The 19790-nt window shown below is 28.3% G+C and overlaps 1 protein-coding gene across 1 annotated transcript; it reads left to right on the top strand.

The window, feature by feature from the left end:
• The first annotated feature begins 10497 nt into the window (after window positions 1-10497).
• On the top strand, window positions 10498-11469 carry LOC136086799 (zinc finger BED domain-containing protein 4-like). The gene is made up of 3 exons (XM_065809289.1): window positions 10498-11066; window positions 11108-11295; window positions 11345-11469. Exons 1-3 carry the CDS (start codon window positions 10498-10500, stop codon window positions 11467-11469), a joined length of 882 nt encoding a protein of 293 aa, XP_065665361.1.
• The last annotated feature ends 8321 nt before the right edge of the window (window positions 11470-19790 follow it).

Genomic DNA, 19790 nt, shown 5'->3' with positions numbered 1-19790 from the left:
AACAATGTTGTTTAAATGGAGAAAAAGGAATACAGACCTTGGCTTTATTATTCTCCTGGCACTAATCAAGCTTATTGTTTTGCATTTGAACTTTTTTCTCTTTAAAAAATTCTAAAAGATTTTTTTGACTAGAAAAATGCTACTGCATGATTTTCACGCCATAAAAACAGTAAAATTCAAATTGAATCCATTTTTATGTTAAACAAACAAATCAAAGACGGGACACTTTAATTGAGCAAGAGTATTAAGCAAAGTACAAGTGTGCTTCTTATACTTTGGAGAATTTGTTATAAAAGTATAGAAAACCAGTTATAAAGATATGGAGAATCAGTAGTAAAATTACGGTGAATCAGTTATAAAAGTACGGATTATCATTTATAAAAGTACACAGAATCATTTATAAAATATGGAAAATAATTTATAATGTATAACGTATAATAAGTAATTTAACGATTTAATGTAAATAAAAAAAACTTCTTAAAACTTATACACTTTTTTCTAAACACTAAAAAAAAGGTATATATTTCTATCTTTAGGGTATATCACATACCCTACCCCTTCAAGGTAGAAAATTATACTTTTAAAGTTAAAAGTTATACTAAAAATGATCATATGTGGTTTAATTTGTTACCTAAAGGATACAATGTTCTACCATAGAGGGTATAAATTTCCACCTTAAGGGGTAGGAGATGTGGTATTCACTTAAGGTAGGATATATGATATACCTTTAAGGTTGTTTCTATCTTTTTTTTAGTGTGTTGTCATGCCTAAATATTTTTGTTTAGTGTAGTCATGTAGCAGTAGTGTAATTATGCCTGTTTTTTTTTTGTTGCTCTTAAAGCAATTTTTTAGAATGAACTGTTTTACTGGAAAACACTGAAGTAAATAAGGAATAAGTATAGAAACGATTGGTGTGGAATAGATAAGTGTAGAAATGGTCGGTTTGGTAAAGACTCGTATTTTACGGGTCCGGACAGCTAGGATAAATATAAGGAAAAAGTATAGAAAAGGTCGGTGTGTAACAGACTTACAAAGACCCGTATTTTTACGGATCCAATTTGCTAGTGAATACTTATTTTTATACAAATGCAAATGCATATATAAATTGGCCAAAAGTATTGGAATTCTAAATAAGTTTAGATACTATCTAAGTAAACAAAATTTTATTCAACTCTACTACTCATTTATTCATAGCTATATAAATTATAAAAATATTGTTAGGGGAAGTACCTCTAAAAGTAAGTTAGGAAATCTCTACCATCGTCAGAAACACGCAATCCGTTTAATATGTTCTGAAAATCGTTTTTCTCATTCAAATATTTTATTTAAAAACGTTAAAGCACTTAACGTTTACGAACTCAATGTCTATAATATTTTATGTTTTATGTTTTGTTGTAAAAGTGAAAAATTTTTAAAGATCTTTTTTCCCATAAACCTATCAACAAATATACTTTATGAAATGATAATTTATTAATTGAACCCTTTTGTCAAACAAAGTTTAGTCAATTTTGCATAAACTATCGAGCACCGTATTTATGGAACAAAATTGTTGTTCCTAATTTTGGTTTGTCAATTTCGTTTTCTGTTTTTAAAAATAAACTAAAAAACATATAAAAAAATATTTTTGAAGTGTAAAATTATTTTCAATCTGGATAGTTATTAAAATTATTTTCAGCCTTTGTTTATTCTACATTGTCAATAGTTATTAAATCAATTGTATTTTTATTTTATTATATATGCATGTTTGATATATTTTATATGGTTCTGGCGAAAAGATCTTTTGGATCTTCTTTCAGATACCAAGTTTATATATATTTATTTTGTTATATTACGAATAATATTGTAAACTATTACAAAAAAAAAAAAAAGGAAAAAAAAGGCATATTATATTAGTTGGCGTTATGTTTTTTGGATTTCTTTATAATGTTTTTTTTTTTTGATTTCTTTATGTTTTTTTCTTTATATGTTTTTTGGATTTCTTTACGTATATATCTATTTGTGAATAAAAATTCACAAATAGATATATACGTAAATAAAATTTCCAACTTATTTGTTCTACATTCGTTGCACAGCACCGTAATCTAAATTTTTATGTAATAAAACGCTGATGGACTTTTCAAGGTCTTTATCTAGTACTTTTACAATGTCTTCGAACGGCAGCTAAAATAATTTCATTTAAAATCCAATTATAGTTGTAATAGGAAAAAAACCATTACAAAGGAAGTCTGCATGTGGGCCACATATACCTTTCTTGTCGGGAAGATTATATCACATAAAGTAGCATTTTTATGTACCGTAAACTGGGGTTACTTTGAACGTTTTTGAGATGTTTTTATATGCCCTTCCTTCATTATTGACAATAATCAAAATTTAATAAAATGCATATAGGGGCTATGGTTGGCTTTTACTTAATTCAAATTCATAAAAATAATAAATCTCCTAAGTACATTAACTACTGCTTTGCTAACGTTAGTTTTAACAGTTTCAATATTTTTATCAGCATCTGGCAAACAATTGAGGACAATATTCACATTTAATGGGTAAATACCACATTTTTTCAAACTAGTTACTAAATTGCTGCTTACCTCTTGTAATCTAATGAATATATATAAGTATACAGAGTTTTTAATAAAGAAGGAAATTAATCCTTTGTGATGGTCTGTGCTTTTTTGGAACCTGAGATTTTTCATTGACCCAGTAATTTCCTTCTATGTCTTTAAAGAGGTCTATAAAATTCAACATCAAGTGGTTGCAATAAATCGGCAGAGTTTGCTATTAAACAAACAAACAAGATATTATTTTTTAAAGCTAACTAAAGTACCTTTTCACTAAAGTTACTGGAAAATCCTTTACAAATCTGACAAAAAAGATCTCAAACCAATCAGAAAAGCCGACAGAATCAAACCATCCTGATTTACTTCGATTATATCGTACATTAGGTGGCCCACCTTCAGTCCATGTTGTCCATAGATGTTCAGCTTTATAAACAACATAAGTAGGCACCATTTGGCCAGTGGCTAAACCACAAAACATGATTGACGTAACACTCATACTACTGTTTTTAATACGTTCTGGATATTTCACCCCTCTTTTGAAGATACACCACTTAGTTCCAAGATTATCTGATAAATTTGTTACATCATAGTTAAAAACATTACAAGAAGGAACTTAAATTTCTTCACCATACTTCAATGTAATTTTTAAATTATCAAAGAACTTTGTTATTTCAGAAGATGATACTGATGCACGATACTTTTTGATATTCTGACTTAATTGCTGAGTGAGAGCAGCATTGTGACATTTTAAAAATTTAAGGGTCCACTCTTTTTCAGTAAAGTTGTTGTAAAACTCAGGAAAAATTCTGCCTTCAATATCCAAAACCGACTTTCTTTATACACGAAGATCTGTTATATTAAAAGGAAAACCCCAAGCAGCAACTGCAATAGCATGTTATACAATTGCTAATTCTTGTAAATTTGAAAAAACTGTGGGCTTCCCAGGTATTTTTGGATTAAGTTTTTAATCTTATTATACAAAGTGCCAACGGGCACTCCATGAATACATGATGCTTTTTTGTATGACAAACCATTATCAATAGCTATCATAGCATTTGAATTTTGCGTTCAGTATAATTTATATACTGCTTGGCATCAGTTTTATTTTTGGTGTAAGCGTGGCATTATACTACTATGTAATGCTAAATAAAAAATTTAAAAATGATTAAATGCAGCACAATTTCAGAATGTTACACACAAATAGTATGGTATATTTTTTATTTAACTTATATTATAAGATTAAAGATTTATTAGTTATGAAAAAAGAAAATACACACACACAAATATATACATAATATATATATATATATATATATATATATATATATATATATATATATATATATATATATATATATATATTTATATATATATACATGTATATATATATATAAATATATATACATATATATATATATACATATATATATATATACATACATATGTATATATATATATTTAATGTATATTTATGATACATGATATATATTAAAAATTTAATATATATATATATATGCAAATACATATATATATATATATATATATATATATATATATATATATATATATATATATATATATATATATATATATATATATATATATATATATATATATATGAAAATACATATATACACATTAACATATATATATATATATATATATATATATATATATATATATATATATATATATATATATATATATATATATATATATATATATATATATATATATGGATATATGCATATATATACATATATATGCGTATATACGCATGTATATATGCGTATAAATATATACATATATATATATATGTATATATATATATGTATATATATATATGTATATATATATATATGTATATATATATATATATATATATATATACATATATATATATATATATATACATATATATATATATATATGTATATATATATATATATATATATATATATATGTATATATATATATATATATATATATATATATATATATATATATATATATATATATATATATATATATATATATATATATATATATATATATATTAGTAGTAGTAGAAAATCACTTAACAAAATTTTTTTTCATTTAACACTGTGTTTCATCAACAAAGATTCATCAGAAATCCTGATGCATTTCTGATGAATCTTTGTTGATGAAACACAGTGTTAAATGGAAAAAATTTTTGTTAAGTGATTTTCTACTACTAATATAATTGCTCTGTTCTTTTAAGAACATTGAGCACTCTATTGTGTAGAATACTTTTTAAAGTTGTTTAAATATATATATATATATATATATATATATATATATATATATATATATATATATATATATATATATATATATGTATATATGCGTAATTTCCATGTGTTTTAAAACAATATTGAAATTTAAAAATCACCACGTGCGCTATGTAAGTGCTATTAAATGTCATTCTAAAAAGGACTTTTTTTAAAATGTTTTATTCATCTATTCATGATATTACTTTTTTTAATGTTTATTTTCTTAAGCAGTCAACTTTATTTTATTTATTTAGCATATTTTTCAAATTTGTGCATTAATTCTTGGTTGTAAAATGAACGAAGATAGTTGCTCCCTTGATTTAGAACATTCAGTGGGTAAGATTCTTTATTAACTTATGTGATTCCTACTCATTTTCTAAAAGAACACTGCTTTTATGATTATCAAATTTTATTTTACTATTTTCAGAACTAATGTTGTCAGTTGAATCTACAGTACCTGTTGTCAAGCAGTTGAATCTACAGTACCTGTTGTCAAGCAGTTGAATCTACAGTACCTGTTGCCAAGCAGTTGAATCTACAGTACCTGTTGTCAAGCAGTTGAATCTACAGTACCTGTTGTCAAGCAGTTGAATCTACACTACCTGTTGTCAAGCAGTTGAATCTACAGTACCTGTTGTCAAGCAGTTGAATCTACAGTACCTGTTGTCAAGCATGTTTTTGCCACCTATGCAGATGTTTGTGCAAAATTTGCAGGACACGAAATGTTGAACACACTGTATTATGTTGTTACTTGTACAGGTAGCATGGAAAAGAACTTTGAAGGTTGACAAATTAATTAAATAATCTGTAGATAAAGTTTTGTCTAACTGTAGCAACTATTTAAACTCTATTTCTCATGTTTTTCCCCCTGTACCATAGTAATGCAATTTAAAAGTGTAATTTATTTCATTTAGAATTGTTTAAGAAAGAACACAAGTTATTATATGAGGAAAAAGGTTTTGCTTACACAGGAGTACCATTCATTGTGTCAACACGGGAAAAACTTGACTGTCAGCATGGAAAAGACAAATATTAAAAAAAGTTCAAGTACTATAAAAAGATAAATGAACACGCTGTAAGTTTGATAATATTTTTAAAACTTAATTTTAAATCATAATTTCATATTTCTTTTCTATAATTAACTTTCTGTAATAAATAAAAGTTATAACTACTTATACTAATTATTGCAGATTAAAATTTGACATTGTATATTCTTTAACATATATATTTGTATTTATTTCATAAACAACAAATCTGTGTTAAAATTTTATCTTGTTTAACTTGCGTTTATTTATTTTAATGTGTAGACTACAGATCACTATTGGCAAAAAAATGTATATACATACGTATGTGTACACTTACTTTATATATAAATAAAATATTTATTTTTAAACTAGATATTATACTGTATACTAATTTATATGTATATTACTAATTTATACATGATAAGAAGAATTTAAACAAATTTCCGAAAAGATGCTAATCTTGGCAAACAGAAACCATAGATTTACAAGAAAATGTTAGTATTTCTTTGCCTACTAATTTCAACTTTAAAAATGTTTTGTTTTTTGCAACATCTTGGCATTCTATGAGTAAGAATTTTCTCAACTTTACTCCAGTATTCTCAATATTACTCCGGTAATTGTAAAAATTTTTTGCTCAAATGTATAACAGTATAAATATGTATACAGAAACCTATTTTTTATGTATTTATGTTTTTATTTATTATATTCATAATTTTTTTTTCCGTTCAATTCTGTACCTAATATTTTTCATGTTGTGTACACAAACTTGTGTATTATGTAGATCCTTTTTCTGCATTTATTACAAGGCCCGTAATTATTCACCATAAGCGATTTTGTACATACTAATATTAATTGATCATAGTTTTCCAGGAACCAACCTCTGCAATATTGATAACAAGTTTATTGGTGTTGAGAATTTACGACAATGCTGCTTCTAACTTTTTACAAAATTTTTTTAAAAAAATTCTTTTAAAATTTATAAAAAACCATTCTTTCAAAATTGTTTTGAAATTTTTCAAAAATATCTTTTTAATTAGCTAGTGCAACTCGAAAAGTACACTGTTGCTTGTCAAAGCCGACATTTGTTTTTATTTTTAGGAAGTTGTAATACTGTAATTTTTTAAACTTTAGCGGATAAGTAACTTAACTTTTTTTTACCTCAATATCACTAAAATGGCAGTTATATTTAAGCATAATTTTAAATAGTCGTTTGTTTGGCTTTTTTAAAACATTAGTTAAATTTACAAAGCATGTAGCTTGCCGTGCATTAAGTATAATCGTGGAAGTATAAAAGAGATGGTAAAAATCAACTTATTGGAAGTATAAAAATTAATCGAGCGGTAAGCATCAACTTAATTTTATTGTTTCTTATTGTTTTGACTTACCGGATAAATTAAACTTAATTTTCGTGTAATTTGCTTTGTTAATTCTAAAGGTTGATCCTGTTTACGCTCTTTAATAAGGGATGGCTCTTTTACTTACTTGTTGTAAAAAATCGAATTACTTTTAAGCAGTTTAACTTCAAATGTACTTTACGTTTTATATGTAGTATGGTTTCCAATCGGTTTTAACCGATAACTGAAAACCGATATAAATGAAAACCTTTAAGGCACAGAAGGTATATTGGTGTCAACCTGCATAAAAGTGAATTTAAGAAAATATATAAAACCGGAAATACAAGAAAAATAAAGAAACAAACGTACCAATTCCCAATGAAACGGACATTGATTCAGAAAAGGAGGAGCATAGGATTGACGATGATTGTCTGTAAACAATAAGATCAATGCTGTCTACCCTGAAATTTTGATGAATGCACAAAAAGTAGTGAATAAAAATGTCATCAGTTCGTAATCAAACTTTTTAGAAGAAAAAATGAGCAAAATAAGCAGTGGAATTCTTAAGCAGAGAAGATGCAATGTTATCGACAGCAGATACTGTTCTTGAATTCATTCTTGCAAAACTATTTTCTATGAATACCGAAATAGGATCTATACTGCATTTAGATTTAAAAAAGCGCGTAGATGAAAAAATTTAACAGAAATGTAATACAGTTATTAAGGTGTCTAAACGATCCTTCAGTTGTTCCATTAAAAATACATTAAATTTTGCTGGAAAACTTGCGTTTAAGCTTTTGACTTCTGAACCATTACTAGCTGAAGCGCCATGTACAACATCGGAAAATTCACCTTTTTTTCTTAAGGATGAATTAAATGCACTTCTTAATAAAGATAGCATCACACACTTGCCCAAGTCTACTGATCAATTCAAATAACTTAAGCAAGAGTTTTTGTTGCACCAAAATACAAGCAAAAGAACAGGAGATCTTAAAAAAATTTACCATTCAATTCTCTCTATAAAGCCCGCATCAACAGATGTTGAACGGTTAACCGCGGGTTTTTTTTATTAAAACCGAAACCGCGGTTTTATATAAACGCGGTTTTTAGAAACTCTATGCGAAAGTAAAATATTTATGAAACAATCATATGTAAGTATATTGTTTTTGAAAAATATTACTTTTAAAAGTAAAAATAAACAACTGCATCATAATGATTACTTTTATGTAACTAAACAGCAAAGGCAATTTACATAAATTTTGAAATTCATTTTCAAAAAAAAGGTTAGTTACCATTACAAGTAAAAGTAAATTTTGTCTTCGAAATAGTAAACTTTACCTAGTAATTAATTATAAAGTAAGTTGTATTTACTTCATCAAATAATAAAGTATTTTATATTGTTTTAACGATTTATAAGATAGATTTAATTTATGTATATAATTTTGTAAACTTATAGCGTATTCATAAGCTTTATCTGCTACTGAGTTTTTCTGGGTTATACTTCTAGGAATTATTTTGATGTTTGAGGGTTCATTTTTATGGTGGGGAGTTGTGAAAGGTTATCCTTTCATATATAATATAAAGGGTGTTTCTATTGTATTTCTTGGCAATTATTGTCAACCTAGAGGATTGCTTTCTGTAGTGTCAGGGTTATTCCTAAATAATTTTTACATATATATTGAAAAAAAGTCTCAAATGTTAATGAGACTAGATAGATTTCAGGAAATACATTTTTAACAAGTTTTTAATATTTTTAAAAACGAATATTTTGAAAGTTTTACATGACCTTTTAAAAGAATATTTATTACAAAGATAAAATATGTTTTTGTTTTAGGTCTAAGTAGTGGCCAGCCACCATCAAGTGCTCCGAAATTAACCACTCTAGCCTCTTTTATGTACAATTAAATCAAATCAAACAACGATTTAAAAGCAAGTGTTAGAGTTGTAAACCAAACATCAAGCAGCAAGATCTTAGTGTCGAATCTTTACTAGAATTTTCTAAAAGCAGGTCATCACTTGAGTGATTACTAAGGCATTAGTAGTTCCCATTAAGGTTGTCAAAGTACCTTGCTCTTTCTGTTAAAAAATTGCCCCACAACACTATACTTTTTTTTCAACACCTTCACTTCCAATAAGGCTGCAAGAAAACACTATTCGATTTGGAAAATACTCTATTCATTTTAATACAATATTCATTTTATAAAATACAATATTCATTAATACAATATTCATTTTATAAAATAACTTAAATCAATTAGGCAAAGTTTTTGTCCAGATTCAAATGCCTCTCCAATTCTTTCTAAAGTTGTGCTAAGTGTCGTTGGTGGTTCAATCTGAATCTCATCAACAGAAACAAGAAAATTCTAAGAACCAGCATCAGAATTTATTTTCACGACCAATTTTGGCTTAAGCTGAGTTTTGAAAGTAATGTCTCATTTAATTTTCTTGTTATAAGAATTTGGTTAAGAGCTTGATTTCCTATATGCATATTTTCTACCTGTAGCATGCAGTAAAGAAAATTTTCCTGCAAACAACAGCATGAATTTACGTGAAGATTGGTAAAAACGATACTTTGAATCCTGCTCTCTTGAAGCTTGACCATTTGAATATTTTTATATAGGAGAAGGCAAGCGTCTTTGTATTGTCCAGAGTGCTTGATAGCAAACTTTTCAGAAATAAAACCTTTCAAACAAACTTTTCAGAAATAAAACCTTTTGAAATACTAAATTGAAACAATGGTTGTTCATGAAGTGTTAGATTGGCCCTTTGAATGGTTGTTCATGATGTGTTAGATTGGCTCCTTGAAAGAATTAGGACTAATTGTTTTTCCATCTAATTCTGATATGAAGTGTTGCAGTGGCAGTTCATTCTGATTTAGTAAACATCCTAAAAGGTGTAAGTTTTTTTTTATAATTTTTTCAAGTTTGACAACCAAACCACTATCGCAACCTGCATTTGAACTTGTATTATCTAAAACAACAGCTATTAAACTCTGAACACTGTTTTATTCTAATAAAATATTAGCAGTAGCATTTGCCACGGTAGCACCAATTTCTTTAGGTATAACTTGAGTCAAATAACTTTGTGGTGTAGGTCCACTCTCTGCTGTAAATGTTAGATAATATTCTTGCTTGATTGCTTCAACAATGACTGGATCTCCATTAATGTTATACCTAATAGAATATGTTAATGTAGACTTTTTCCATCAACTCCTATAACCTCTAGTTCTTTAATGTCAGGTAAATGTTAGAGGTTATAAATTATAATACATCTTGAGCCTAGGTATACCATGCCCTCTAGAAAACATATGACCAAAACAGTTGTTTCTCTAGTTTATGAAAAAATGAAAATACAAATTATGAATGATGTAGCAAAAGCGGATTTTTTGAGTTTCACCACTGACGGATGGACTACACATCACAATATTATAAGCACTTATTCTTTAACAGCACATTGGATAAACTCAGAGTTTAATTCTATGATAGCTGTGCTTCAACTTAAAAAAATGACAGGCTCTCATACAGGTGTAAAGATATCAAAATTTCTAAAGGGTTCTTTAAATGAATGGAAAATATCAACTAACAAAGTGTACTTTGTCCTCTCAGATAATGCTGCTAACATGAAATTAGCCATAAAAGAAGCTGGTTTAGAAAAAAATTCTCTAAGTTACGTAATCCACACTCTTCAACTTTGTATAAACGACAAACTTTTTAAGCAGCAAACAATTGTGAATGATCTTATAGCTAAGGCTAGAAAAATTGGCACACACTTTCACCATTCTTTGCCCTCCATGGACATGCTACATGAAATTCAAGATGTAGTTACAAGATGGAACTCAACATTTTACATGCTAGAAAGGTTAGTTGAACGAAAAATCTCCCTAACATTTTTTTAATTAGAAATCAAAAGTGCAATGCCTCAAAACTTACAGAAGACCAATGGTTATTGGCTGAGACGCTTATCTTAGTTTTAAAACATTTTGTGGCGGCTACACTAGAGATGAATGAAAACAGGGCATCAGTGTCTCAAATTGTTCCATTTATAGTTTCAATGGAAGCGTACCTAGCCTATGCTTCAGAAAAAACAGGTGAAATAAAAACTATAATAGAAGAGTTAAAAAAAGATTTTATTTCAAGGTTTTTCAGCTATAAATAAAAACTTGAACATTCCTACAGTTTTAGATCCAAGATTCAAACTGAGTTATGTCATATCAGATGAGGAGAAAGAGACTATAAAAACAAATATTCTAGAACCTAAATAAAACGGATATTACAGAGAGCCTTATTACTACCGACAACTTAACTCAATCAGATGATGAAACAAACGCTTCATCTGAATTAACCCAAGTATCTAGCTCTCCACCCAAAAAATTAAAAATGGCAGAAAGCATATACAGTTTTTATCATGTTTCAAAAACACCACTTGATTTAACAAAATCAACGAAAGCGAAGAACTGTAAAAAGCTTTCAACAAAAGCTCAAACTTATTTTGAGAAAAAGGAAAAAATGTAAGTTGTAATAATTTTAAAATAAAAACTTTGCTAACATCTTGTTCTTGTCTGATTCATATTAAATTATTAAGGAAAATACCTTATTCCAACTTATTATAAATTATTATATAAATAATAGCTATGGAAATAAAATAATATTAATAATATTCATTAATGGTTAACATTTTGAACAATAAAAATTAGGATTTTTTATTATTATTTGATTTTGTTATTTACTTACATTTCTTATAGAGTTGATGTAATAAACTTTTACTTATCAAGTAAAATCTTATCAAGCCTAATCTGCATCAAAAAGAATGTCCTTATAAATGGTGGGGAAATAGCAAAGAAACATGTATAAAGAAACACTCTAGTAGCAATAATATTTTAGACCTCTCACACCTAGCAAAAAAATATTTAGGAGCTCCGCCTTCTTCTGTTTTCAGCGAAAGATTGTTTAGTACTGGGGGAACCATTTATGAACCGACACGGTCCCGACTAACTGCAGAATATGGAGAATATATAGCTTTTGTGCATGCGAATTGGCAATTTTTTTGAGAAATGGAAACAAAAAAATAGATTCACAGCTTTATATAACATATTTTATTTCTTTTCATAACATAAAAATTTATATTTTTTTCTAACACTACACAATTTGTTCTATTATGCTTAAAATATGTTATACTTTATGTTTATATTTTTTAAATTTGCATTTCTTGATTTTGAACTTCTCTCTTTGTATAGTTTGGATCCATAAGTTATATAATTAAATAAAGTTTAAAAAGTTTTCAAAACAATCGGCATCGGCCGATGGTTATCAAGGTCGATGCCGATGCATCGGATAAATGGTCGATGCATCGGCAGGCCAATGCCAATGCATCGGTGCACCCCTAATTCTAATAATTAAGTTTCTATATTATAAATTATAACGCCCCTCGTCCCTAAATTATGTTAATCCATAAATTTACTTAAGTTGATATCCCTAAATGATTATCGACTTTTACAGTTTATTTTACTTTAAATGTATATATTCAAAGTATAAGAACGAACTCCAGGGTGACTCTTATTAAATCTTGACGCTGGGAGTGGCTTAATATGGCCACAGTAATTCATACAAGGAGGGATTTGAGATTTATAGAGATAAAGAATAGAATCCGGAGTAAGAAAGTGGCGAATACAATAAAGAGATGCAACCTTAGCAGATATTAATTTGTTGTGTAATGTTGGCTTCTTATGAAGATAAAAAATAAATGGTAGTACCATCAGCGAACAATGCCACCTAAAGAAGGATTAAATAATCTTAAAGATGTAACCTGATACACTGTACGAGGAGTGCTTATGGAGAAAACCAGCATGTCACACTTTATCAAAAGCTTTAGAAATGTCAAGAGCAACACCCTTCACCTCTCCACATCTATCTAATGCACAATAAAACCTATCTGTTATTACTGTTAGCAAACTAGCTGTAGAACAAAGAGATCGAAATCCTTATTGATGATCAGAAAGTATGTTATTAAATAACAAGATAAGCATTTGGTTTCGAAAGTATAGACGACAGCTCCGGAGAACACTTCTGCAAGACTACAACAGGTATGTTGTTCGGACCACAAGCTGTAGAAAAGGCTAAGCAAGAAATCACTTTAGATACAGAAGCTGGAGCGATACGAATGTCAAGCAATTGATCAACCTGTGCGTTGATTATATCAGGACGCAATTAGTGGAATCAAGAGATGATATAGGTAAGAGGTTCTAAGCAAACAATTCAGCAATTCAGTGAAGTGACAAAATCTGAACCATACAAGAGAGGTGGAATAATAAATTTGCCCTTATTATAGATACTGTTAAAAATTCTCCTGAAGTCACGAGAGCCTAATTTTTGAGATAAAATACAAGTTTTCTGATAGATATGAAAGTAATGGTTAAAATTGGAAATTGCAGCAGTGCAATGCGAGAAAAACCATGGAGAAGAGTGAGACTTGACTTGGAATTGTCGAGAAGGAATAAAAGATTCCACGCCAGCTTGAATCCAAGAAGATACGTAAGAAGTATATTTTTCAGCAGGAAGTCGAAAGATTTCTACCCAAGGGCCATCACGAAGAAAATCAAGGAAAGAGTCACAGTCAGCTTTAAGGTAGATGCAAGAGGTGCAATAATAACGGGATTTTCATGATGAAGAAGAATGAGATAATAGTTTTAGAGAGATTAAACCGTAATCAAAAGTATCTAAGGATGAATGTGTACAAACTGAACATTTACTATGATCAGAAAGAAGACGTAAGTCAAGCAAAGAAAGGTAAAGGATTCGGGTTGTCTGGTAAGCGAGTTGGAAAGTTAACTATTTGAGTTAGAGATAAAAAAAGGCAAAAGTTGTGGGTCTTAAAGCTTGCAGAGCTACTGACACTAGATCCAAGCCGTTCAGCGTGATGAGCATTAAAGTCACCACCAACAACGGTATTGGCTAAAAGATGAAGAGAGAGGGCTTAGTTAATTTGATCAGAAATAACATCAAGAAAAGTGCAGTCTTGAGATAAAGGAGAGAGATATAGAAAAAAGAGAAAGGAGATAGAGTGAAGTGGTGCTAAATGAAAGCTTATAAAAAAATAGTCTGTGGGTTCAAACCTAGTTTCCCAACAAATAGGTGAATTTTTAAGAATGTAAATGCTCAGACCAAGCATGTGACTATTGGAGTCTTTACGAATTAAAGGAAGATAACCATCAACACTAAAATTATAAGATGAGACAGCCAAACTCAAATTAGTCTCACAAAGAGCAAGTTGGTCTGGTGAACTTTGCAAGAAATAGGACTTGATGGAAGAAAATTTACTTTGAAGACCACGAATATTAGTGAATGATAGATTTAGAGAACTTGGTGATGATGATGGTTTTTTGTGTTTTATAGTTTTTGGTACTTTAGTCATTTTAAAATTTGTTAAAGAACTTGAATCAAAACACAGATAGTACTCAGTACACTATTTCATAGCCCAAGCAATTGCCTCATTACTATTAATAAACCCTAAGCCGTAACAAAGGGCTCCAAATGTGGTATCGCCGTTGCAAAACAAATGTACGAACAGGGACACCATCCAAGCGCCACATAACGCTGTTATTACTCTGATATTTTACAGCTGTTGATAGAATCAGCCTCTCTGAGAGCTACCACAGAGTTCAGGAAACCTGACTACCAGCCGGCCTCAGAACCATAAAACTGAGTTTTAGAGCTGTACCCTCATTAGAAGATTATAGAATGGTCTATCCTATATACTGACTGACTTTCTAGGGATTGGCACAGTTGAGTGTAATAACATCGACAACTTATTTTGCTTAGGCAGGCAATCTTTTAATTAAAAGACAACTGCTGAAGTTGTCTTTTAATTAAAAGAAGAAAAAAAGAAGAAAAATAGTTTATTTATATCTAAAAATTTTAACTTTTTATTATAACTTTAGATTAGGGGAGACTGGGGTAATGGCGAACGCGGGTTAACTCCGAACATGGTCAAAACAGCATTGCAAAAAAATAAATTCGACAATTTCTTTTTACCTGCTGAGAAGGGATCCTATGCTCAGTTCCAGACGTGCATTAGTGTAATGAAGCTGCGGAAGTTGTTTACTATAATTTGATTTTAACTTTTTCTGATAATTTTATGCAACTTTTTTCTTGAGTAACACTTTGTTGTAGCTTCTATGGAAATAAAACCACTCCTTTTTTTTGTTGTTGTTGCATAATATAATTTTTAGACTTTACAATTACAATTAGCATTTTATTCGTTATTACACAGCAGTGTTTGTGATTGCCCCCCGATGTGTTTGGAATTACCTCACGTAGGTAGGGTAATTCCAAACACCAATGGTTTTATTTTTGCCATAAATTTTTATTTTATAATAAGATTTAAAAAAATTACTTTTGAGGGTTTGTGACTGAATAGTTAAACTAATTGATAAGCAATAAACATGATCAATTTTGTATAACTGGTGTCTTTAATTCGCATTCCCGCTTAGGTGTTTGCCAATACCTTACTCTCCCCTAAATTGCATTCAAAATGCGTCACTTAAATTATAAACTATTATTTATAGTCTTAAAACTAACTATTCTATAACTGAGCAGTAAAATTGAGCAGTAAAGCTAAAAATAAATCATTTATATATCAGCAGCAAAGCTTGTCATTCTATAATTATTAATTCATGAGCAGCCGTGATCAGCGAGATGAATAAATTAGAATATGACAGTGATTGCCTTACCACTATTATCATTTTCCAATCTTCAAAAAATGATTGCATTCCTTTATTTTTTTTCTTGTTTTATATTTTAAACTGAATATTTGATTATTTTTTTATGACATTATTAATATTAAAAAATATTATTCATTAAAAATGTTACTAACTTCATAATTAAATTAGGAAAAAACTACATATAAATCAAAACACAAATATTGTACATATTCTACCCAGATGTTTTTTAGTAAGTGAATTGATAAATAAATACAAACATAAATTATGCTCAAATACTAATTAAAATAAAAATTGTATTTATATTGCAATAATTGTATTTTATTACAAATATTGTTACAAAGCTACTCATGGTATTAGATACTTAAAAGTTTGAACAAGATATAACTACACGGATATGAGGTTGTAATAAGAATGGTCTTGCTAATGGCATGCTCTCTGAAGAGGCACAGTAAGCACAAACAAGGATTTTAAACTTTTCCGTTAAAACTACATACGCAAATGCAGCCGTTCGAAATAAACTCTGATGTATTATGCCGACTTTGGTGCTCATCAGATTGATTATTAGGTTGTGCTCACCATATGATTTTTTTTTATGCCCTTATGTATGTTTTATAAACTGTTGATGTATTTCAAATTGTCAATATTTTATTGCACTGTTTTTTTTTTTTTTTATTAATGACGTAAATCTTTACCTAAAATTAGTTACCTAAATATCTAACATTTATAGTTATTTAAAATTGGACGATTGAATATCCGATAAAAATTTGTTCAAAAATCCAAATATCTGTGAGTAACTAAGGAAAATATTTGTTTGTTAAACAATAAAGGTATCCATTGCAGCTAAATAAAAAAATATGACTTTTATATAAAATGTGACCTTGTATTGGTGCTCATGCCAAATTTAATGAATATAGCACTTGTAAAAAATCTGTAACTATCAAAATAGGCTGTTCTTATGGAATTTAGGTGTCCATAAAACTAGGTATCCATAGTAAGGTAATGAAAAATGCAGACCTCAAATAAGTACTCGTACCAAATCTAGTAAAAAAAGACCTAATATTTAGTTAGTTATTAATTTTGTCATTAAGTAAATCCTGGCCCATTGTGCAACGCTTGTTTTAAATATCGGGGAAAGTCAGGTAGCGCCGGACGGCAGATAACACCGGATACTTGATGTACGGCTTAAAAATTAGATATATTAATATGTGAATCAAATAATGGATAATACTGGAGCTAGGAAACAATATCTTGCACTCCCAGCCAAACGCTTTGACATATTATATTTGAATGAATTATTTGAGTGAAAATATGGTATATGAAAAATATATACCATATTTTCACTCAAATAATTCACTCAAATATAATATGTCAAAGCGTTTGGGTGGGAGTGCAAGATATTGTTTCCTAGCTCCAGTATTATCCATTATTTGATTCACATATTAATATATCTAATTTTTATGAAAACTTTTTATAAATTAAAGATAAACTTTTATTTGCAATATTTATTTAAAAAAATTTGTCTAACACTTTAATTTAATGATTTTAAAACTAGTATTTGTGAATGAGGTATGATCGGAGGGTATCGGACACATGTTTGGAGGGTGGTTAGAGACAACTTAATCCGTTTACATATTAAAGATGAGCAATTTTTTTCATATAAATAACGATACATTTAATATAATCAACAAAACCATATTAGCAATTCATTTAATTCCAATAAGAACACCAAAGTTTTGAAGAAGTGTTTTTAAAGTGTTTATTTTCATTAGTAAAAAGCAAATGTTTACATTTTTAAATGATGACATTTTCATTCCCATTCCTTATATATTAGAGGCAGTTTATAAAGACAATTTTTTGAAAATTTGTTATAAACAGTCCAAAGCTAATTTATTATATACTATATTTGTGTCACACCGATAAAAAAGAGATAAAATCATAGTTAAACTATGTGCCCGGGACTACCCTCCAATTTTGAAACATGCCATTTTTCTAATACTTTTTCTTTTATGTTTTGTTGATTATTAAGGTGAGCTATAGTTATTTTTTTGTTTCTTATTTAAAAGATAAATGTTTATACTTGTAAAAAAGTCTTTTGACACTTTGTTTACTGTTAGTTCTGTTAGTATTTTTTCCTTAAGTGTCCGAGGACACTTAAAGAAAAAACGATCACCCGGCTTTCCCCTATAAGTCTAGTATAAATCCTAATTGTAAACACTATTTTATCAAAATTGAGTCAAATTTATCAGGATAAAATCTCTAATTGCGTGATAATTTGTATAAAGGTATTTTTGCAAAACAGATTTTAAATTAATATGGAGTTTAAAATCTAAGTTGTTACAAAATTAAAAGAAAAAGAGAAAAAAATAAATAAATGTCAACTTTATGTTTAAAAAAAAATGTTTAATCAGAATTATATGTTTAAAATGCACATTTTATAACACTTTCATGGTTAAAGTGTATATCTTATAACATAAAGTTTATTTTTTGAACTTAACGTGGTCATTTTAAACATAAACTTACATTTACGAGTCTGCAAATAGTCTGATCTGCAAATAGTCTTAAAAGCGGCACATCTCATATTTTTAAATATTATGGCTGTATTAAAAAGACATTGAACTTTTTCACCAATTTAATATCAAGTTTGGACAATTTTATAAAAATAACTTTAAATACCATTAAATTACCATTGTTTCAGTTAAAAATTAAGTTGTGAAGGTTATCACTACTAAAAGATACGAGTTCAAACGCAACTGTTTAACCACAAAACTGCTATTGGTGAAAAAAACTTTATACATTTGTTCAATTTTTTTTTGTTTATCGAACTTTTGGAGTAAAAATCTTCCAATAATTGACCAAGAGAATTGTGCAATGTAAGTCAAAAATATATCAATTTATATATTTTTGGGCTTCCATAATGGAATCAACCAAAATAAACCAAAAAAATCAAATATAAAAAACACAAACTTTTCCTCCAACCAAAACAAAATTAAAAAAAAAAGATTTTGCTCAAATGTCATTAAAGGAGTTTTAATGACATTTGAGCAAAACTTATCCCTCCTACACAATTTTTTGTTTGGCTTCATTTTAACACGAATACTGTTAAGATTTAAAGCAACGTTTTTAGATCCATTCAATTTTCAATTTTTCATAGAAGGGTAAATCTTTTTTAGTAAAATGCAAACAATCTTGCCCATAAGTGCATAAATAATTTTGATTTTTTTTGAACTGCAAAGAGAGTTTGAATGTCTTGTTGTTGTTTTGTGTGTGTCTTTTTTTTATTTTTTATTTTTATTTTTGTATTTTTCAGTTGAAACTTTGCAATTTATTCACTCATTAAAGTGAAGATGCTCTCAGAATATTTTTAACGATTTTGTCTACTATTTCAATATGCGAAAGAAGTTTCAGCAGTCCTAAATATGTAAAAAAAAGTTGTTTACAATATACCATAGAAAAGAAATGCTTATACAGTCAGGGCCGCCGAGAAGGATGGGCAAAACGGGCATACGTGCCCCCGACGCCAAGATAATAGGGGCACCAAAGTACGAAAGACAAAAATAAAAATTAATGAGGTTTAATTTACAAAAAAGTAAAAAATAATGTTTTTATTGATGAGATATAAAAGAAATTTACTTGGTGTTGTGCGTAACAAGTTACTTTTATTTGTATTACCAAATAATTATATTTTAAATAGCAAAATTAAAAAAAAACTAAATTAGCTAATTTTATTTGCTAACGCTTAACAAATTCCTAAGAAGCGTTAAAATCTCAACTCAAATCAAATGTCTTGCCTACCCTTAAAAAGAAAACAAAGTCAAGATTTATATCTGCAAGCTGGTGTCTCTCACCTATACCGTGCAAGTTGATGG

This window comes from Hydra vulgaris, chromosome 11, assembly GCF_038396675.1.
Source record: "Hydra vulgaris chromosome 11, alternate assembly HydraT2T_AEP".
In the NCBI taxonomy this organism is placed as follows: Eukaryota; Metazoa; Cnidaria; class Hydrozoa; order Anthoathecata; family Hydridae; genus Hydra; species Hydra vulgaris.
This window is presented reverse-complemented; position numbering and strand designations above follow the sequence as displayed.